Source organism: Neolamprologus brichardi, chromosome 13, assembly GCF_056152115.1.
Source record: "Neolamprologus brichardi isolate AB-2024 chromosome 13, ASM5615211v1, whole genome shotgun sequence".
NCBI lineage: Eukaryota > Metazoa > Chordata > Actinopteri > Cichliformes > Cichlidae > Neolamprologus > Neolamprologus brichardi.
The window spans coordinates 22,053,849-22,074,003 of NC_142116.1; the positions used below are offsets into that span (position 1 = coordinate 22,053,849).

At 36.4% G+C, this 20,155-nt stretch overlaps 2 protein-coding genes across 2 annotated transcripts; both read left to right on the forward strand.

Annotated features, from left to right (window-relative positions):
* Positions 1–517: 517 nt before the first annotated feature.
* On the forward strand, positions 518–7,420 carry LOC102789554 (interferon-induced, double-stranded RNA-activated protein kinase-like). Its single transcript, XM_006806918.3, has 17 exons — positions 518–746; positions 1,174–1,274; positions 1,395–1,540; positions 1,637–1,867; positions 1,964–2,096; positions 2,292–2,359; positions 2,448–2,529; positions 2,786–2,847; positions 2,944–3,034; positions 4,123–4,181; positions 4,305–4,424; positions 4,552–4,680; positions 4,784–4,988; positions 5,466–5,609; positions 6,107–6,208; positions 6,397–6,459; positions 7,096–7,420. Exons 2-17 carry the CDS (start codon positions 1,242–1,244, stop codon positions 7,228–7,230), a joined length of 1,803 nt encoding a protein of 600 aa, XP_006806981.2. The 5' UTR covers positions 518–746; positions 1,174–1,241; the 3' UTR covers positions 7,231–7,420.
* A 690-nt stretch (positions 7,421–8,110) lies between these two features.
* Positions 8,111–15,452, forward strand: LOC102789269 (interferon-induced, double-stranded RNA-activated protein kinase-like). Its single transcript, XM_006806917.3, has 15 exons — positions 8,111–8,443; positions 9,010–9,139; positions 9,224–9,363; positions 9,447–9,570; positions 9,674–9,747; positions 9,830–9,979; positions 10,089–10,212; positions 10,428–10,486; positions 13,076–13,195; positions 13,289–13,426; positions 13,536–13,740; positions 14,065–14,193; positions 14,512–14,613; positions 14,817–14,879; positions 15,105–15,452. Exons 1-15 carry the CDS (start codon positions 8,334–8,336, stop codon positions 15,240–15,242), a joined length of 1,806 nt encoding a protein of 601 aa, XP_006806980.2. The 5' UTR covers positions 8,111–8,333; the 3' UTR covers positions 15,243–15,452.
* The last annotated feature ends 4,703 nt before the right edge of the window (positions 15,453–20,155 follow it).

Consider the following 20,155-nt stretch of genomic DNA (forward strand, 5'->3'; position numbering starts at 1 on the left):
GTCTTCCCATGATGGGTATTTCTTCTTTACTCACTTTCTTTTCACTCTCTGTTTATACACCACTCTGCATTCAGCCATTGGTTATTTATTTATTTATTTATTATCTCTGGCTCTCTTCCATAGCCTGTCTTTTATCCTATCATATACATAAAATTGTATTTAATTTTCTGGATCAAGAAACTTTCTTAAAACTTTTTTCCAATATAGAGAAAGCAGCTGTGAGTGAATCGGTGACTCGCGATCTTCTAACATGCCAGCTTATACATGTAATGACAAGGCATTTCTAATGTTTAATTGCCATTGTTCATGCGTCATTTCCATTGTGCCTTAGTTTTCTCCTTTCCCAGATGGATATGAACATGGGCCAAAATAAATAGAGGAGTGGGAATGGACAATGCGTAGATTATAGTTATTGCAATTATTTTTTATTCGATTTTGCTTTAATGCTAAGTTTTAATGCCTGCCAAGGTGTGGACACTGGGACATGACGTTTCCACTGACGAATCGAAACTTAAAGGCGGCTGAATCCGCTAACGCGGTTACGGAAACGTGGAGGCAATTTTTTAAAAAGAGATAAAGAGATACTATTGTACTTTGTGACTTGTCAGAATTATTCGCAATTCTGAACTCTGATTACAACTCCGTCATTTTGGGGGGAAGTGGGACACCATGTAGTTCTATGGGGAATGAGCCACACAGGCTTGGAGGTGAAATCGAGTAACTTGGCTCTACAGGCCATGATCACGGTAAGTTTTATTTAATATTTAAGTGTGTCTATGCAATAGCACACTTCTTATCATTCGTCGGCTTTATTATTTTATGTAATATTTTTTGGCTCGTGCAATTGGCGCTACACTCCGTTACTCCCTGTTCTGTCACCATTCTTTCATTTCTTCTGCTGACAAAGACGTATATATAGTGATGTAATGTGAACATCTAACTAGTAAATGAATAACAAGTCATTTGGTCTATTGACTATTACTCTGACTGCTAATTACTGTTGTGACAGTGAAAAAAGGTTTAAAGTCACTTTCTTCACAAACCAGTTGCACAAAATAATATTATTCAAGTGATACGTCAACTGACTGGTACTGAATATAGATATGTATTTTTATGTAGTTAAGAACTTCATTACTTGCCAGTATAATCAAAGCTTTGATCATTTGTCATCAGATTTACCACCACTAAACAGCCTGAAGGAAGTGAGCCAAACAGACCACAACAGGAAATACTCTGCAGTAATGGATAAAGAGCAACAAGCTCCAGTTGATTCTGTAAGATCATGATGCAGTCTTTGCTGAACTAAAGTATACTAGGTTGCTTATTATGTTCAAAATGAAAGTGTAGTTTACAGCTGCAAGTCTAACTGCTTTTTGTTGATGTCTTTGTTTTAGATGAAAACAGAAGATGAAAATCCAACTGCTCCACTTATTCAAGCAAATATTTCTGACTATGTAAGCTGGATATATGAATATGGTCAGAAGAATAAGATCATCATAAAGCCTAAGGAGTCAATAAATATACACAAAAGTGCTTTTCCGTAAGCCTCCATACATCACAGGAATTTTTTTTTTTTAAATATATTTTTGGTTTTAAAAATATAAAAATTAATGTATAATGTTGTATGATGTTACAGAAGATGCTGTAGCTTTGTGGTTGGTGGAAAGGAGTACCCAACTGCCTATGGGAAAAATAAAAAGGAAGCTAAGGAGGAAGCAGCCAAGCTAGTATATCAGAGCTTGGGTGTAACATATAAAGATCACAAACCGACAAATTTCGTTGGACTTGTTCACAACTACTGCAAGAAGACAGGGCGAATCATTGATATTATTGAAGTGAGAAGATGCGGCCCACAACATAACCCTAAGTGAGTATAAGTGAATCTTTGAGGGTGAATAGAAGCTGCAATAACACTTAGTTGGGTAATAAAGTCTAAAGTAACATATCTTTCCTGGTTACACAGGTTTTTCTACAAATGTGTGATCAACAAGAAGGATTACCCTCAGGCTGTAGGTGACACTGTCAATGAAGCCAAACGAAAGGCAGCTCAGTTGGCCTGGTCTGCTCTTCAGGAACAGTCTGACTGGGACAGCAAGGTATTTAAATGCTTTCAGCATGTTATTGTCACTTAGGTAAGAAAAAAAAATTATATTCATATTCATTACACAACGTGCAATGTTCTGCTAAAATGTCACTTTAGCAGAACATTGCACAGTTTCATAAAGCTTGCACTCAGCACTTTTCTAAGTTTGATAACTAATGTTGAATGTGACATATTGTGCTTATTTTAGGTATCCTACAGGTCAACCATGTCTGAAGACAGTGTTTCAACAATGCTGCCATCCCCAGCATCCACAGTGTAAGCAAGTATTAACATTAATGGTAGAGTATGTGGTCAAGTTTAACATGTATAAAACTGCACAAATGGCTCTCTTTTTAATTCCAAGGGAGGCCTTGTCAGAAGTCACAACAAGGAGTGAAAGTGAATCAGTATCAATCACTGACCTATCGAACTTGTTGGAGACTAAGGTCAGGGTTTTTTATGTTGCTTTTAAAATTATAAAAGAATTCATAGAACTTGAAGTTGGCTTTTTTACAATAAAATATATCGGTGTATCTGTGTCCCTTTTCTGGAATTAAACCACATTTAGCGTTACTGTCAGATCAGTAACACTAAATGTTATAAAAGCATAAAATGCTAGGATTGCTTTTTTTCTCATTGGTGAGGTTACTATTAAGAAGTGCTTCCAAAGGCTAACATTGTTTTTTGTTTTCATTTTTATAGCTGTCCCTCATGTCGACTTCGTCTGTAGACACTCCACCAACCAGGCTGTCAACACCTTCAATGTAAGAAACTCTAATACTAGTAGGAATACAACTACTAAGTCAGACGGTTGAGTATTAAGAAAGCAGCACTCATGTACTCTTGTTGTATTCTCCAAGGGAGTCTCTCGAAGCATCTTCAAAAAGCATGCCAACAAGTACGAGTGACTCCGTTATCTTCACTGATTCATCACACCCTTCCATGGAAAAGGTCTCTTGCATTAAACACAGAATTTGTTGAAAGAAAGAAATCCCCACTTTATAATCTGTATTCTATGCACTGTATATTATATGGCATATGGTGACTATGGGGTGGACGGTGGAGGGCTTGACTATGGGATAAATGGTCAACTGCTGGTCTTTAGATCATGCACAGTTGTAGTTAGAGCTTTGTTTGCATTCTTAGCAATAAGTTGGACTTATTTCTAGTGGCTGCTGGGCACTTTCACGTCTCTCACCAGTTCTATTCATAACTTTCATGGAAAGATTTTCTAGACACAGTTAAGAGTCATAGCATGTCAGTCTTCGTGGCATTATGTGAAGCTGTTTTTGTGTCAGAATTTTTTGCAAATTTGTTTAGTGTTTTGTTCTAGTTCAGTCACTTTATTTCAGTCAATTAGTGTGCAATCATATTTTTTTCAATGTAAAGTCATTACATTTGTACTAAAAATCATAAATGTGTATGGTGTTGGGTTCAAATATTGAGGAGAGATACAGGAGGTAATCTAAGAATAACAACACTGATCCGGCCAGGTGAATCTATAAATGTCATTAATAAATAAGCAAATCTGTGTTCAGATCTGTTCAGATCTGTAAACCTACTGGTATTTGTAAATGGATTGTAAAATATCACTGAATTTGGCTTCAACAGCTTAAAATATGGACATCAGTTGTGACTCAAGCGCTTTGGCTGTTTACACAGAATATTTGCTACCCCTGGGTAGCAGATGGCTGGTAGAGAAGCTGTTCATGCGATATATTAATGCGACAGTAATGCAACATCTGAAAGTCAGTCTCTGCAAGCCCAAGTTCAGGATTAACAAAGAACTAAGTTAGAAGAAAATCCAAATGTATTTGCAAAGCGCCACAAACATTTACAGCTCTGCCACATCACAGTGTAGTTAAACAGAAAAAGACGGGTAACACAGCATGTATTTTCCCTTTTTCTTTTCTTTGATATGTTTAGCTAAGCCCAGACCGCCATTAAAAGTAATTATTCATTAATATGTTCAGACATCAGATATTTTTACATACTAATGATAATAATAACCATGTTATGTCCTTCTGTGTTTTTTTCAGGACGCTAACAAAAACAAAAATACAGACAACAGACCAAGTGACACATCAGGCCAATCACAGTATGAAAAAAAAAATTTCATGACGTTTATACTTGTGTGGTCAGATTTTTGCATCCTCTTTTTTTCCAATAATTTACTTATTTTTTCACATCTTCATCTAATGAATGTTGTTTATCTCACTAGGTTTACTTTAGACTTTGATTGCATTGAATGTCTTGCTAAAGGAGGCTATGGTCATGTTTTCAAAGCAAGAGATAAACTGGTGAAGAAATATTATGCTGTAAAGATTGTTCACCACAAAGAGTAAGTCATATGCGCAGCGTATATTTTCAAAGTACAAATGTTTTGCATAAGCAATATTCTAATAACAGAAACCGTGAGTATGTATGTCTTACTTACTGAAGCATTTCTGTGTTTTCCTTCTGAACAGAAAAGCTCTAAGAGAGGTTGGGGCATTATCAGACCTCAACCACTCTAACATTGTTAGATACTACAAGTGTTGGCTGGAGGATTCAGAATACCAGTGGGACAATACAACTGACAGTTACAGTACTTCCCAGTAAGTTTTGTTCAGTTATTTAGTATTATCCAGTTTTGCATTTCTATGCTTAAAATGAAGACATGATGCTAATTAGATTTTTAATCTTACTTTTTTTTTTTAGGTCTAGTAGTAATTCATCACAAAAGTACCTCTATATTATGATGGAGTTATGTGACGACAAAACACTTAAAGATTGGATAACTGAGAAGAATGAGACAACTCTTGAAGAGTCTATAAGAAGAGCAGAAAGTCTTCCCATTATGCAGCAAATAGTCAGTGGAGTCGAGTGCATTCACTCCCACAGACTCATCCACAGGGACCTCAAGGTGAGACTCAAGATTACAGGATCACAAGCTTATGTTGCTGAGCTAGCTCACATTTAAGTTTAAGTTTTTCCATTTCCATATTCTTTAGTATCCTTTTTCTGTGTTTAATGGAGATGCACACTGCTGCTATTAAAGTATTGGTGTAATTCTTCTACTTCACAAGTAAACCCAGTAGACAGGAAATGACTGAGTATTAGGGCCACATTAAGAAAAACATTATTAGTGTTGATTTAGGGAATAAAGTCAACATTACAAGGTGGTGATAAGTATAAGAAGGTTGAAGAGATGGCACAGAAAGCTGCAGCATCAAGGAGAAATACTAGAAGCAGCCAGTGCTATGCCTCAGCCTCTTAGTAGATGCACATATGGTGTAAATTTGAAAGATTTCTCGTAGAATCACCTGAGCTTATTCACTCATTTCTGACTACACGGAGCACTAAATGCTCAATGTTTAAATTTTGCTTTTCCAATCGTCAGCCTACCAACATCATGTTTGGAAAAGATGGAAAAGTGAAGATTGGAGATTTTGGTCTAGTTGCTACTGAGACTGATGATAATGATGAAAATCAGAGTGAGAGAACAGAGAAAACAGGAACCAAATCATATATGGCTCCCGAACAGGTGAGGTCTCTGTAAACAAATAACCTTTGATTTCTTTTCTGCATTTTTGTTGTTTTTGACAGTATTCAATGATAGCTATGTGCTCAACATTTTCTGAATCTATTCAAGTTTCATTACCTTCTGCAAATGTTCTTTAAAATGACAGAATCTCCTGTTCTTTGTGTGTTTTTTTTAAAGATGTTCACAAATTGAAAAGTTTTTTTCTTTCTATTATTACCACCTCATTCATTCACTGTAAATCTCTTATTTCATTCCAGATAAAACCATCTCTTATGATACATGCTAAGATATCTTTTTTTAAGTGATTGCAGCCAGATGGGTTTTTTTGTAGTTTCTACTTTTAATTTTAGACTTGTATACCATGGTCTTAAAATTTAACTACAACTTGAAAAAAGTGAAATCCGCATAGATTAGCTTACCACAACCATATCTTATAATTTAAACACTCACACTGAGTTAAGGGGTATGTAACACATTATGTTTTTGTTTTATGACAGAGGACCAAAACAAGATATGGCTCCAAAGTGGACATATTTGCTCTGGGACTGATATATTTTGAACTCCTTTGGAAAATCTCTCTTGGGCATGAAAGAGGGAAGGTGAGTTGGTATAACAATTTAATAGTTTACATTTTAAAATGTTTACTGGTAGCTTCCTATGAGTGTTAATGTGTGAAGAATATAATGTATAGAATTGCATACTTAAGTTTTGCTTTTGATTTCTTGTGAAGATTTTCTATCAAGTCAAATAACATGTTTTTGTATCCTTTTATCATTATGTATACTAGATTTTTACAGGCGTCAGAAAGCAAATTCTCCCTGAAGAATTTACACTGAAGTTTCCAGAAGAGGTATAATTCTTATTTTTTTCACTATCACATTTATAAACCACTTTAAAACAACATAACAGCTGACCAAAGTGCTGAACAAAAAAATAACATAAAATAGGAAAACAAGAATAAAAGAATAAATCAGTACATGTACATAGGGTACATGTACTGACTTACAAAGGGTAAGAAGTTTAAGACAGATGACAACTCACACTGGGTTAAAAGCAAGAAAATAGTGTTTTTAAAAGTGTTTTATAAACGGAGAGCCTGCCTGACCTTCAGAGGCAGCTCATTCCACATTTTAGGTTCCAAAACTAAAAAGGCTTTGTCTCGAGATTTAGAAAATGTCTTCGGGACAGTCAAAAGCACCTGTTTAGCTGATCTAAGAGCATGTGATGGCATGTAAGGGTGAAGCAGCTCAGACAAATAAGAAGGGGAAAGACCATTAAGAGACTTAAAGACAAATCAAAGAATTTTAAAATGGATTTAAAACTTAACAGGAAGCCAATGAGGGACTCTAAAACTGGAGTTATGTGCTCTTGTTTGCTTGTATGAGTTAAAAATCGTGCAGCAGCATGAATTGGCTAATTATTTGTACTGATAACATATATTCATGTTGATACAGAAAGTAGCAGATTTTTTTAATGTGTTTTGCAGAACCAGATAATCATGTCAATGCTGTGTCAGAGCCCAGAAAACCGACCTGAAGCAAGTACACTGAAGGCAGATCTGGAACAGTGGGCTCAAACATTAAATGCACAAAGTATGCACCTAGAAAATGTAACTGATTGATCAGCACTTACTAAGTGACATAAATATATCTTTTGTTGTGGGGTTTTTTTTCATGTCATGTCTTTTTTCATGTTTCAATGTCTTTGATGTACTGTTTTTTTTATGTCTATAGCAGTTATGTTCAGTCACTATTTACAGAAAGTAGGAATCATGTTCTGTGGAAATGTGATTAACATATTTAAACTGATGAATTATTACAGCCTTTGCTTTGTAATAAATAGACTGATGTGGAAAATAAAATAACCAGGGTGTAATGGACATTTGTCTGCTGTACAGTTTTTGTACATGTTTTACTGCATAATTTAGTGAGTGGGTCTTGACAGGTACTGATGATTTGCTTACACTTTACATTAAACATAAGTGCGTATGGGATTTTTTTATTACCACATGCAAAATGTGCACTCAGTTTGGGAAAAATCCCATTTTATGGAACAAGTTCTTGTCAACATTACAAACTGGAAGACTACTTTCTTTGCAATGCACTTTTGTTCCTTTTTATTGCTTCCCACAAGCTAGGCCACTTTAAACAACTTTAAAATCTGTTGTAATTTCCTAAAAGTAAAGTCATGCCAATTTTGCAATAAAGTTGTGCCCCATAAACAGAACAACCACTGTTATTTGGTTCGACTATGGCATAAGACCATAAAAACAGATATTCACTTTGGAAAGGGATTGTGAAATTTACATTTAAATAAATTACAGACTTTGTGTTAGTTTATTATTAAAATTAGATATACCTTTCAGCATTACCAACACGGCCCACGAAGACTTATTGAAGAAAGAAAAGAGCTTGGAGAGGGTCCTTTAAAAAAATGTAGAGGCTTTCTCTGCACACCGCAGGACAGCTGAATGGGTTGCGCATTTCCGTACACAGAACGTCGCTAATGTGCGACAGATATTTGGAGTTGGTTTCGACTGCTCTGTTACCACGTAGGGGAGGACGAAGAAACCGAAACTTACTGATGCCTAAAGTCAGCTGAATCGAAACAAACGACGGACATACGCTGATATACCCGGAGAAGGAAGATGGAAGTGGGGACGGGAGCAGTACTGTGAGCTTTGTGTGCTCTCACCGGGATTTTATTACATTTGCTGAGTCATTAATGATGGAAACTAAAAACTACGTAGCTGAACTAAACGAGTATGCGCAGAGAAATCGCTTGAAGCTGAAGTATGAGTACCTTGGCTCTGACGGCCCAGACCATAATAAAGTGTGAGTACATTTGTAGTACCTGAGAGCTTTGAGCATTATAATATATCGACGATAATAGGAGTATTGGGTGAGATGAGTGTTTGATAGCACGGTAAGTCAAAGCTAATCAGTACAGTTTAAGAAGAGGACTTGTGTGTCTTACCGGAAAAATGCACCAGTAATGATGGTGACAGCAAATACAGACTGGTGTAGTCGTAAGCCTTTATTACCTTGCAGTTATATTTTTAATCAATTTTAATCTGTCTTTTAATTTCAGGAAATGATAGCTCTTAGGCCCAAAGGCTCTATAATGGCGCTATGCTTTGCCAAATCTTTATTTCTAACTAGTTGAATAGTCATGTTATTATAAAGAGCCCAGCAAAGCACTGGAAACCCGTTTTAAAACTGCACCTGCTTGTCTGTTGCTGTATATATAGGATGTCTTACTATATATATATTGCATATACACGCAATTTACATCTCAAGTTTCATCATAAAGAAATATTGCCTCCCAGAGGTTAAAAGTGGAAGGAGAAAATTCAAGTTATTTCTTGCAACCTAACCCTAAAAGGTCATTTCCTCTACAGATTTAGCCAGAAGGCGATCATAGATGGTAAAGACTACCCCAAAGGTGTGGGGAAGACCAAAAAAGATGCAAAGGTTAAAGCAGCTGAAAATGCTCTGAGGTGCCTGCTGGATGGTAAATGTCAGGACTTGGTAAGTTTATTTAACTTTAGCATGTTGGAGAAAAATAAGTGGTGCATATACCCATGGTGTTTGTTTGTTTTTTAACCTTAACAGACAGAAAATGCAGCAGAAGCTTCTACATCAGCTGAGACAGATATCAACTTCATATGCTGGCTCAATGAATATGGCCAGAGAAACAGGTTGACTATAAAGCCTATGGAGACAACAAGACCTGGACCAAATAATGCTATCCCGTAAGCCTCCTGACTGTTTCTCAATTATAGCTATTCTGTGATCATGTAAAATAGATTAAATAAATGTTATTTTATGGCATTAGGTGGTGTAGCTTCATGGTTGGTGAGAAGGAGTACCCAGCAGTCTCTGGGAAAACAGCAAGAGAAGCTAAGGAGGAAGCAGCCAAGCTCGTATATGACATAATAAATGGCAACAAAACTACAGATGTAAGTTATAGTTCAGTCCATGCCATTCTAGCTTGATCATAATCCTAAAACATAAACATGTTAATATAATCACATTAAAATTGTACTTTTTATATTTTTCAAGACTGCAGATGAGAATCACAGCGATGGATCAGGTCAACAAAGTGAGGACTTGAGTGAGAATGTTTTTGATCTGTGGTGAGTAATTAACAATGGTGATGTATTGTTTAATCGTGGCATCTGCATCATAGTAAAGTTTCTTACTGCTTGTTGTTTACAGTACTACAACAAAAAACCTGACCGTGAACTCTAAAGACCCCAGCTTAGTGGAGACAAATTACATAGGACTTGTCAATGAACTTTGTCAGAAAGAAAACTGGTCCTGTAAATTTGTTGAAGACAAAATATGTGGCACACCTGATAAACGTCAGTGAGTATGCCCGACGTGCTGGACTCTGAATACACACTGCAGACACTGGATGCTCATGACTGATGTTCAGTAAACTGTTAATGTACTGTTCAACTTCTTTGCATCTCAGATTTTTCTACAAATTACGGATTAACAACAAGCAATATCCTGTGGGGGAGGGGAAGAGTATCAAAGAAGCCAAACAAAGTGCAGCGCGACTGGCCTGGTTTGTTCTTCAGGAGCAGTCAAGCAAGGTGCTTATATTTTTATCTTTACTTTGTCTCATCAGATATAGTTGATTAAAGGTTCCAACAGACAATCTGTTCTTTAAAAGTAATTAAAAGGACCAGCTTGGAGGGATAAACTTACGGATATTACTAGATGTGGTTGTATGCCCTAGTTCTTAATCAGATTTCTGATCAGAGCAAATTTTATCCTTTTAATCGATGTATGCTTTTTATTCTTTAAGGAGGATGCCAAAGACAAGAACGTGGGAAATGGCCAGAACGAGATGCCAACTGTATCACGGTATTTTAAATAAGGAAAAAGAAACAGTACTAAGAAACTGCTATTCCAATTTAACTCATGTTTTTGTTGTATTATGTGCTGAGAGAAAGGTTTAAATCTCTAATCTAAAATTTAGACTATGGTCTTAAATCTCCCTCGCTGCTCCATGATAGACAGAATCAAGCATTCTGAGGATGCATCTCTATACTGTAAATCAAATCCCCATAATCAAGAACAAACATAAAGGTGAAAACAACAAGTCTATTTCTTGCCTCAAAATATTAATAGGACTTTATTTAAAGTAAAAACAGCTTTTCAAATTTAATGTTTTCACCAGTTGCTGAATATGAGGTGTAAAAGAGTCATCAATTGTAAGTCCTAAGTATTTATATTGTATTGTATATTTACTCAGTCTCAGAGCAATGAACTCTGTACAGTTCTTGCTGTAGTGATATTATAACCCAGATTGTTTATATATAAAATGAATAACAGTAGCACTTGAACCTTCCATCAGTTCTTTTGTTACATTAAGGGAGGTAGCAAGTGATTTATTCTATCCTCACAGACTGACAGTTGCAAGATAAATAACTTTGAAACCAGTCAACAGTTTTTTCTAACAACCCTGCACTGACAAGTCTTTACTTTAAAATTTCATAATAAACGGTGTCAAATACCTCATTTAGATCAATAAAAATAGCTTCACTATGTTGCCTGTTATGTACCAAAAAAGAAAAGTTTCAAATTAGCTGGACCTCTTGATTTCCTAGAACCTAAAAGTTTGAGGGTTTTGTGGACATCAGATGCTCGTTAAAGGAACCAAACATGTCAGCCTAGCCAGAAATGTGATGTTAGTCTTTGTCTATATGTGGGTGAGGTCTAGACCAGTCCTTCAAATTTTAAAAGGGTTATTGATATTATTTTAAATCTCCATTAGACAATGATCTGCCTTGGCTATTATTTTTTGTTTTTCAAGTTAACAGATCATGCAGGGAAATTAAGTAAATTCAAGTCAGTGCCGTTTTAAAAAATCCAGTTGATTTTTTTCAATGCTTTTGTTTTGAAACCACAAAAACAAAGGAAAAGAAGAAAATGAAAGTCTAATCTTAACTTGAATCCATAACAAAGGCCATTTGAGATAACCACTCATTCAAACCAGTTTGTAACTTGTTTTATTCATACAAAACTTTATGAATCTACAAAGAAAAATACATTTGAAGAAAAGGGAAAAAACATATCAGCAAATAGCTAGTGGCGTTGCTCTCAGTAAGAATCAATATTATGTATATAATTAGTACCTCATCAAAAGAACAAATAGAAGAAGAAAAAACAGAGCTCAGCTGATACCTGTAAATCTTAGCCTAATCACAGATGTTATCAGTATCTGCAGTTTTTCATGAAACAAATTGGCCAATGAGAGTATCAGTTGGGCTCCAACATATTTGTTGTGAACATCTGCTTAGAAAAACTCTTGCGAGGTTATCAGTACCTCTCCCTGCCTTCTATGATAAAATCACGAAAGAAAAGTAAAATTCTCCTGAAGGACCATGACACAAATCATACGGGTCAAGTCCACAGAGGAGAAGAGTATGGGAAAAGGTAATAGAATAGACCTTTATTATCCCACGGATGATAAATTTGGGTGTTACACAGCTTTTATAGCAGGGGGAAATATAAAATATAAAAGGAAGACACAAAGTGGTCCTATATACATAATCAACTGAAGATCGCATATAATGTACAGAAATATATATAGAAAAAATTGTACGGAGATATGTATAAAATGTAGAGAGATATGTATAAAATGTGCAGTGAACAAACAAGCTGATGAGTAAGATAATCAAAAGGATGTTAAACTGTGTTATAGAGTCTGACAGCTGCTGGTAAGAATGACCTGCGGTAGCACTCATTCCTACACTGTGGGTGTAAAAGTCTACTGCTGAATGACTCAATGGTCTGAGTCCCATTAGCTGTACATGATCCATTTCATACAGTATTACAATTTAAGAGCACTGAAAAGGAGTCTTAGCCTTTGTGATGGTGTTAACTACAGATCCATAAAAGTAGCAAACGCAGGACGGAAAGGAGCAATATCATTTATGTATTCTTTCGTGTTGGGTTTTGGGCCCGTCAGGCATTTTGCCAGTCCAATTCCAGAAGGTGAGGAGGCATCATGGCCAAAAAGTCACAGTTGCACAGACCCCTGTGGTCATTTATGCAAGTCCACCTTTTTTGAATGAGAAAAGAGGATTTATCCTTCCTTTAGAAGGAAATATCCGAATTGGAAACAGTTGTTTCTTATGGAGCTACAGCTTGACATAGCTTGAGGTCAACTTGGAGAACTTTTAAGCTTCAGCAGCAATCTAATGACCACAATCTAATTATCAGTTCAATGCAGGATTTTTAATTATTAGTCAAGGGTAAGTGTCAAGTAACTGTGCCGCGCAGAAAAACCTGCCAAAATCACTGGTAGTTTTCAGAAACATCTAAATCAGTCAACACACACACAGACATGCTGCCATCTAGGATTTTGATTTCTGAAGTTTATAAGAGCTTTCTGTATTTGATCATTACATTACATTTTTTGCATAAATGTGTTGTTGCTGTCCACAGGTTTACTTCAGAATTTGAACCCTTGGAGCATCTTGGTAAGGGGGCCTTTGGTTCTGTTTACAAAGTAAAAGATAAACAGTTGAAGATAGAATATGCTGTGAAGATCGGCTGCTATAAAGAGTTAAGTATGCCACAGTAGGATTCCTGCATTCAGTGTTATATGTTCGGTACTTGTGCACTTTCTGTACTGACACTTTTCTTATTGTGTTTCAGAAAATCTCTTCGAGAGGTGAGAACATTATCAGACCTCTTCCACCGTAACATTGTTAGATATTACACGTTCTGGATGCAGGATACTGGATACGAGTGGCACCTTAGAGATGACAGTTATGACAGTTACGCTTCTTCACAGTGAGTCCTGTGGACCTACCGTTATATATTAACTTTTTGTTAAAAGGTTAAAGTTAAATATTTACATAAATTTTTCCTTTTTTTTTTCTTTTTTTCTTTACATTTTTAGCACTGCAGATAACCCCGAGACAAAGTTCCTGTATATTCAGATGGAGTTATGTGCCAAAAACACACTGAGAGACTGGATTGATGAGAAGAATAAAGAGAGTGTGCAAAACTTGAAGCGAAGAGAAGAAAGTCTGAGAATTGCTCAAGAAATAGTTTGTGGAGTCGAGTATATTCACTCCAGGAACCACATCCACAGAGACCTTAAGGTGAGACAATGCAGCAAATTTTAAGACAAAATAAAATTGTTCTGCTGAAATTAGAAGGTACTAGAAGGTATTAAGGTGTGACCCCTTAATGTGTCCTCTGGTTTACTATGACAAGGGCCTTTAGGCGCCCTGAGACACATAACAGACTTTTGTTGACTATTTTTAAATCTGCTTTTAGGGCATTCATGAAACTATCAAACAATAGATTGTGCAACATCATTGCTGATTTTTTGGTCCCTAGAAATGATCAAATAAATAAACATAAATATACCTTTATGATCATTTTGCTCAAACATACCTCATGTTTTCCTTTTGAATGCAAAGCCTGCAAACATCATGTTTGGAGTGGAAGGAGAAGTGAAGATTGGGGACTTTGGTCTGGTCACCAGTGATGATGATGATGAAGAGAGAACAGTGTACAAAGGAACTCCTTCTTACATGGCTCCTGAACAAGTGAGATGACCTATACTGACAATAATGTTTACTTCTTGTGTTTCATTGGTTAATAAATAGGATTTTATAAATGGCCTAAGTACTACATATGAGCCTTTCACACTTAACAAAGCTCAGTCTCACCTCTCTTTAGTGGTGAGAGCTGTAAAATCATCAGCTTCTGTTCCTGCAGAATTTTATTTGACCCTCAAATTTAAGCAATAAAACTGAAAGACAAAAAGATTTTTTGAATTCAAGCATAACTGTAACATTTAGCACAATGATTGAGAAAAATATGACATCAGATACATTTGTCCTTTGTCTGTTTGTCTATCACAGAGGAGTGAGAGGAAGTACGACAGAAAAGTGGACATGTTTGCTTTGGGGCTGATATTCTTTGAACTCCTTTGGAAACTTTCTACTGGCTCAGAAAGAGCAAAGGTGAGATTCACTGCAGTCATTTTAACCATTGTGCATATGCATGGAGTTATTATATACCAATAACTAGTCATCTGTAGCTGGTTTCTTCTGGCAAAGCTTTTTTATGTGTTTTAAATATTTTCATTCTTCAAACAAGTGTAATTGGAACAATTATTGTATAAACTAACGTCCTCTTTGTTCTTTAATCACTTCATTAACACCAGATTTGGCCTGACGTCAGAAGGCAGAGGTTCCCTGAAGACTTTTCAGTGACTTTTACCAAAGAGGTAAATTACCATATTCATACTGTGCTTACATTCTCACAGGATGGTCATCAGCAGAACAGTGATAAAACTTACATTAAGTGGTTTACTCAGTTATAAAAGGTCCTCTTTGATTGCTGAGTTGTCTGGACACAACATATAGATTTTTTTAATATATTTATTATTTATCAGAGGTTTCATTGCACAAGACATTACACATATACTGTATTTTTTCTTGTTTGTAAACAGAAGCAAATTATTAACTCATTGCTGTCTGAGAAACCAGAAGACCGACCTGATGCCAGTGCCGTGAAGGCAGAGCTTGAAGAGTGGACTCGGATATTCAACTCATACAAAGCATCTCGCCAGGAAAATCAAACTGTCTGATAGTCACAAGAGAAAAGTTTCAAAAGTCACAGGAGCCTTTGCAAATCTGTCTTGTTGCATCTGCTTAATGAAATGATTTGATGTACTGTGCAATATTATGTTGGGTAACTGTTAACGCGCAAAGTTAATATATGGAAGAGGTCACATCATGAATCCCGCTATTTCAGGGAAGTTTGTATTGGATATGGAAATGAAACATGAAATCATGATTTTAAAATCGAACTATTCAAATCAGTTTCCCGGTGTAGGTTGTCACTTTGTAACTGTTGTTAACCTGCTGCTGTCCTGAGGAGGAGGAACTGTGATGCTACGTGTACTTCTGGTGGATTCATGTTGAATGTCAGAGATAAAAAAAAAAAAAGCACACTCCATGTGGCTCAATTTTACAAACTTTCCTAAATGTTTTCACTCATTTTTAACCATTTTAATCATTTTTGTTGCATTTTTTCTTTTGTTTGTTTTAATCTGATTGATTGCAATATCAGTCAGCTACGTGTGACTTGGAACAACATGAGAAAGGTCATTAATACTGTACTAGAGGGGATGAAATAATAAAAGGTGTATAAGAAACTGAAATGGTAAATGTCTCTCATTTAGCTCTGTGACTTTTCTTGCAGAAACACTTGGTATATAATAATTACCAAAGATTTTCATTTTTGGTATTTAAATAATGAGCAGAGTGGCAGCAAGAATAAACTCAGTCATGCAACTGGCAATGAGTCACGTAACACAGAGGAATTTTGACCCATTCTTCAATGCAGTGTTATTTTAATTCAGACACATTGGACAGTTTTCAACTATGAACGGCCTGTTTAAGATTGTACCACAGCATCTCAGTCTGATTTAAGTCTGGACTTAGTCATAGTGGTCTGATCAGCCATTACCCTTGTATTTCATTTCTTGTTTTATGTCCGTTATGTTTGTTTGGGCAGTCGTTGAGTTTAACTTCGCAGTTCTTTGCCTGAGTTTAGTTTTGTTTCTTTGACCTCTTTTATGAGCTCAACATCTATTGTTTGTTAATATAATTTTTTGGGTTAAATAAATGAAAACCCTCTTTTTCTTATAATTCCTGTGACGACTCCTGCTTTTTCAACTTGGTCCATCACACTGATATAGAGCAGAATTCATGGTTCCATCAATTACAGCAAGTCGTCCTGGAGTAACAAAGCAGCCAGACCATCACGCAGCCACCACAATGTTTGATTAATGTTAAATTTGTTTGATCTTAAATATTTAGTTGTGACAAATATTCAAAACACTGAGAAGTCAGGAAAAGGGCAGATACTTTTTAAAGCACTTTATATTTACTCTGGTCAACAGACAGTAATGAGAGAAACCTTAAAGACACTTATGGAATATCCTTTCCTTTGCCACCCTGATAGCATGATGGAATCACAAACCTATCAATAAAACAGGAAAACTACCACATGAATTTAATTTAGCAAGCAGAAGCAAATAAGTAGGTTAATGCGATTCAAACCTGGCCTGCAGTCATTGAGATGAGCTCACAGAAACGCCAAAGACCAAAACATAGTGTAATATTCTTGCTTAGACTAGTAGAAGTGATCAGGAAGGAAGGACATGGATACATGTTTTATTTTAAACAGCAGACCATAACAGTAACCAACTTTTTCCTTACTCATCAGACTCAATCCGTTCTGCCGTGCTACATCTAAGACTGATGTCATTCCACCGCTGCACTTTGCATTATTTGATGTGTGTGGAGGTTTCTGCTGCCCTGGATGGCTACATCTTTTATTTCCGTATCTGCTCCCTGAGGAAAACATATCTGGAATTTCTTATTGTCCAGACAATCAATTATGTCTGTGCACTCAGTCTTACGTTCGTCGTCGATGTTAACCAGCTCAAAGTAGCCCAGGTCATCGGTGAAACGACCGTCTCTTTTCAGAGCCTCAGCCGCAGTTATTCCCTTCTCCCCGTAAACACAAAGATACCTGGACTGTTTTAGAGCGTCATTTAAAAAAACAAACAACTTTTCTCTTTTTTGGCATTTAGTCCTCCCTTTGTACCGATGTAAAAGACAGAATAGCAATCTCTCGCCTTAACCATCTTCTTATATTTATTGAAAGGCCTCCGTGCAAGCTTGAACATGTTGCGTGTGCCGTCTGAACTGGATTTCAGTCTGAACTGATGTCCGTGTTGGTCCTGCAGAGAATCAGAGTTGGAAAAGTTGTTAATTTAGCAAAAAAAACAAAATGTAATGCATTTTGTTCATAATCTCATTAAAGCCACGATCTCTTTTTTTTATCGCTTTCACTGTAAATGAGTCTGCAAAGTTAAAAAAAATGATTTACATTTATCGTTTATTACTTTTATCGGACATCATCTCATGTATACACATTTAAGATCTAAAGTGGAAAATATCCTTTTGTTTGCATTTGGAGACTCGGCATTTTGAAACTGCATTTCAAAAACCTTTTTCGAATTGCACTTTAATAAACTGCATTTCAAAAACCTTTTTAGAATTGCACTTTAATAAACTTCATTTCAAAAATCTTTTTCGAATTGCACTTTAATAAACTTCATTTCAAAAACCTTTTCCGAATTGCACTTTAATAAACTTCATTTCAAAAACCTTTTCCGAATTGCACTTTAATAAATTTCATTTCAAAAACCTTTTTTGAATTGCACTTTAATAAACTGCATTTCAAAATCCATTTCCCTTTCCTGTTCGCTCAGGGATTAACATGTGGATTAGCATTTGGATTAGCAGTTGGATTAACAACTTCATTTTAAAAATCCTGCTGCTATTCAAATGAGCCACACCGTGGGATGTAAGGAGCTCTCTGATTGGTTGGTCAGACACAGGCTGTCTGCCAGCCTGGATGTTTCTAGCTCATAGCTTCGCCCTGCTAAGAAGCCTGTGTGCTTGTACAAAGGCCGTTCGACCTCGGGATTTACACTCGGTTCGACACGGATATGTGAAGAATGAAGGGACCCTGCAGCGAAACGGAGAGCCCAACCTCTGACTGAGTGCCTGTTTACAAAGTCTGACCACCTGTGAAGGTAACGTGCTAACGTGGCTAACGCTAGCATCACCGCACGTAGCCCCGTTATTTTAAGGTCATCTTAGCTTATGAAAGTTTTACGTCGCAGCAGTACAAGCTAGCTACGTGTTTTGTAAGCTGCTGTGCTCTTCACAAATAAAGCTGGAAGCAGCTCAAACTATTAGAACCAGCACTGAGGCCTGTTACATTTATACAGTGTTAGAGCAACGGCTGCAGCCTACAGCCTTTAAACTAGCGATTAAAATGCTGACAGTAAACTCCTCAGTCCAGATGTTACCACATTACTTTGTGATACTTGTGAGTTAAAACAACTGAGACAGGCTGATTAAAATAACAGCTTTCAGTTCTCTCATTCAGCATATAAACACTGGAGATCACACTACTGATTTCAGCTCATTTAATATGTGAGTGGACAGATTCATTCTCAACTGGACATAAACGATGATCAAAGGTTGTATATATGATGAGGTCATCAAACCCCAGCCTGTAACACAGTGCGCTGAATCTTAGCTTTGAATGTCCAGTATATTCTAATCAGTGCAATCTAAGCATTCACTGAACCTACAGTATCTACACCTGTGTGGTAAATGTGTGGTAAAGCTACAGATAATGAAATTTAATTATTAATACAATATACGTCATGAGAAACGAAAGCTGAAATTGATTCAGTTTAGTACTTTTCTCTGTATGCTCTGTGATCATAAAGGCCTTAAATTCTGTGATATATACTGTAAATGATTTTCACAGAGGTCTTAAAGTACTTAAATCACTGCTGATAGTCTGGTTGTTTATATTTTCACATTTTTGTGTCTGTAGGGCTGTTTGATGACGATTTGGACTCCTCTGGGAGATGAGGACACACCCACACCTGTTCCATACTGCAGCCAATGATGGTGTTACGGCTCTGAGTCAGCTTTGGGCCATCAGACGCACACACTGGAAAACCAGCACCTGGACTTCATGCAGGAGAGACGACCTCAGTGATGATGGACTCTGCATCGTCTATTTTACCTCCTAATCTCTTTCTCTTTAACACACAATTAAAATCTTAGTGAGGAAGTCTCTAACTTGTACACATTTGTACTTTTACTTGTTTTATTAGTTATTTTTAAGAAGAGTAAAGTTATTCACAAAGTTTTTATTCTTCTGTATTTATTCTTTTGTATCATGTACCACAGTCATACTGAACTATACAGACCTGGTGAATTGGAGAAAAAAAAATCATATATGAATGAATCATTCAGCTTCAGCAGTATTTCTATTCATCTTATGAATTCCAGTCTAATGTCAATTCACTGTTTGAGTTCAGTCTTGGTCTTAAACTCCAGAGAATACCACCTGGTTCAATTTTTTCATCTGATTATTGGGAAAACAGTTTTCTTCTGAGAGATGCTGCTAGAGCTGAAATAGAGCCCAAAGAAACAACAAAGTTTAGTGCCTCTGGATTTTCCATGGAAAATTGTTTTATCACTCACTCAGGTGACTTCTCCAGTGTCACGGATAAGTGATGAAAATATCTCCCACTGGAAACCATTGTGTCCAGTTAAAGTCAATCGACTATTTCAAGGAGAGTTGTTAGATGCTGTGCTCATGAGGACAATGGGTTTTAAACTTGCAGCACAACACAAAGCTGAAATACTGGATCAACGATCAAAACAGATTGAGCAGAATTAGGTCAAAATGTAATATCCTGATATGACACATCACACATGATCCAGCATTGTTCTAAGATTGCAAACTTTCTTATTGGAAGTTTCCACAGCTGCCAGAAAGGGACAGATTTCTGGCTGGTCTTAATGAGTGGTCGTTGCTCTCTTGTTTTCTCTGGAATTGTTGCACGAAGGATGTAACACCCATGATAAGTGCTGAGGTGTATGTCCTTGT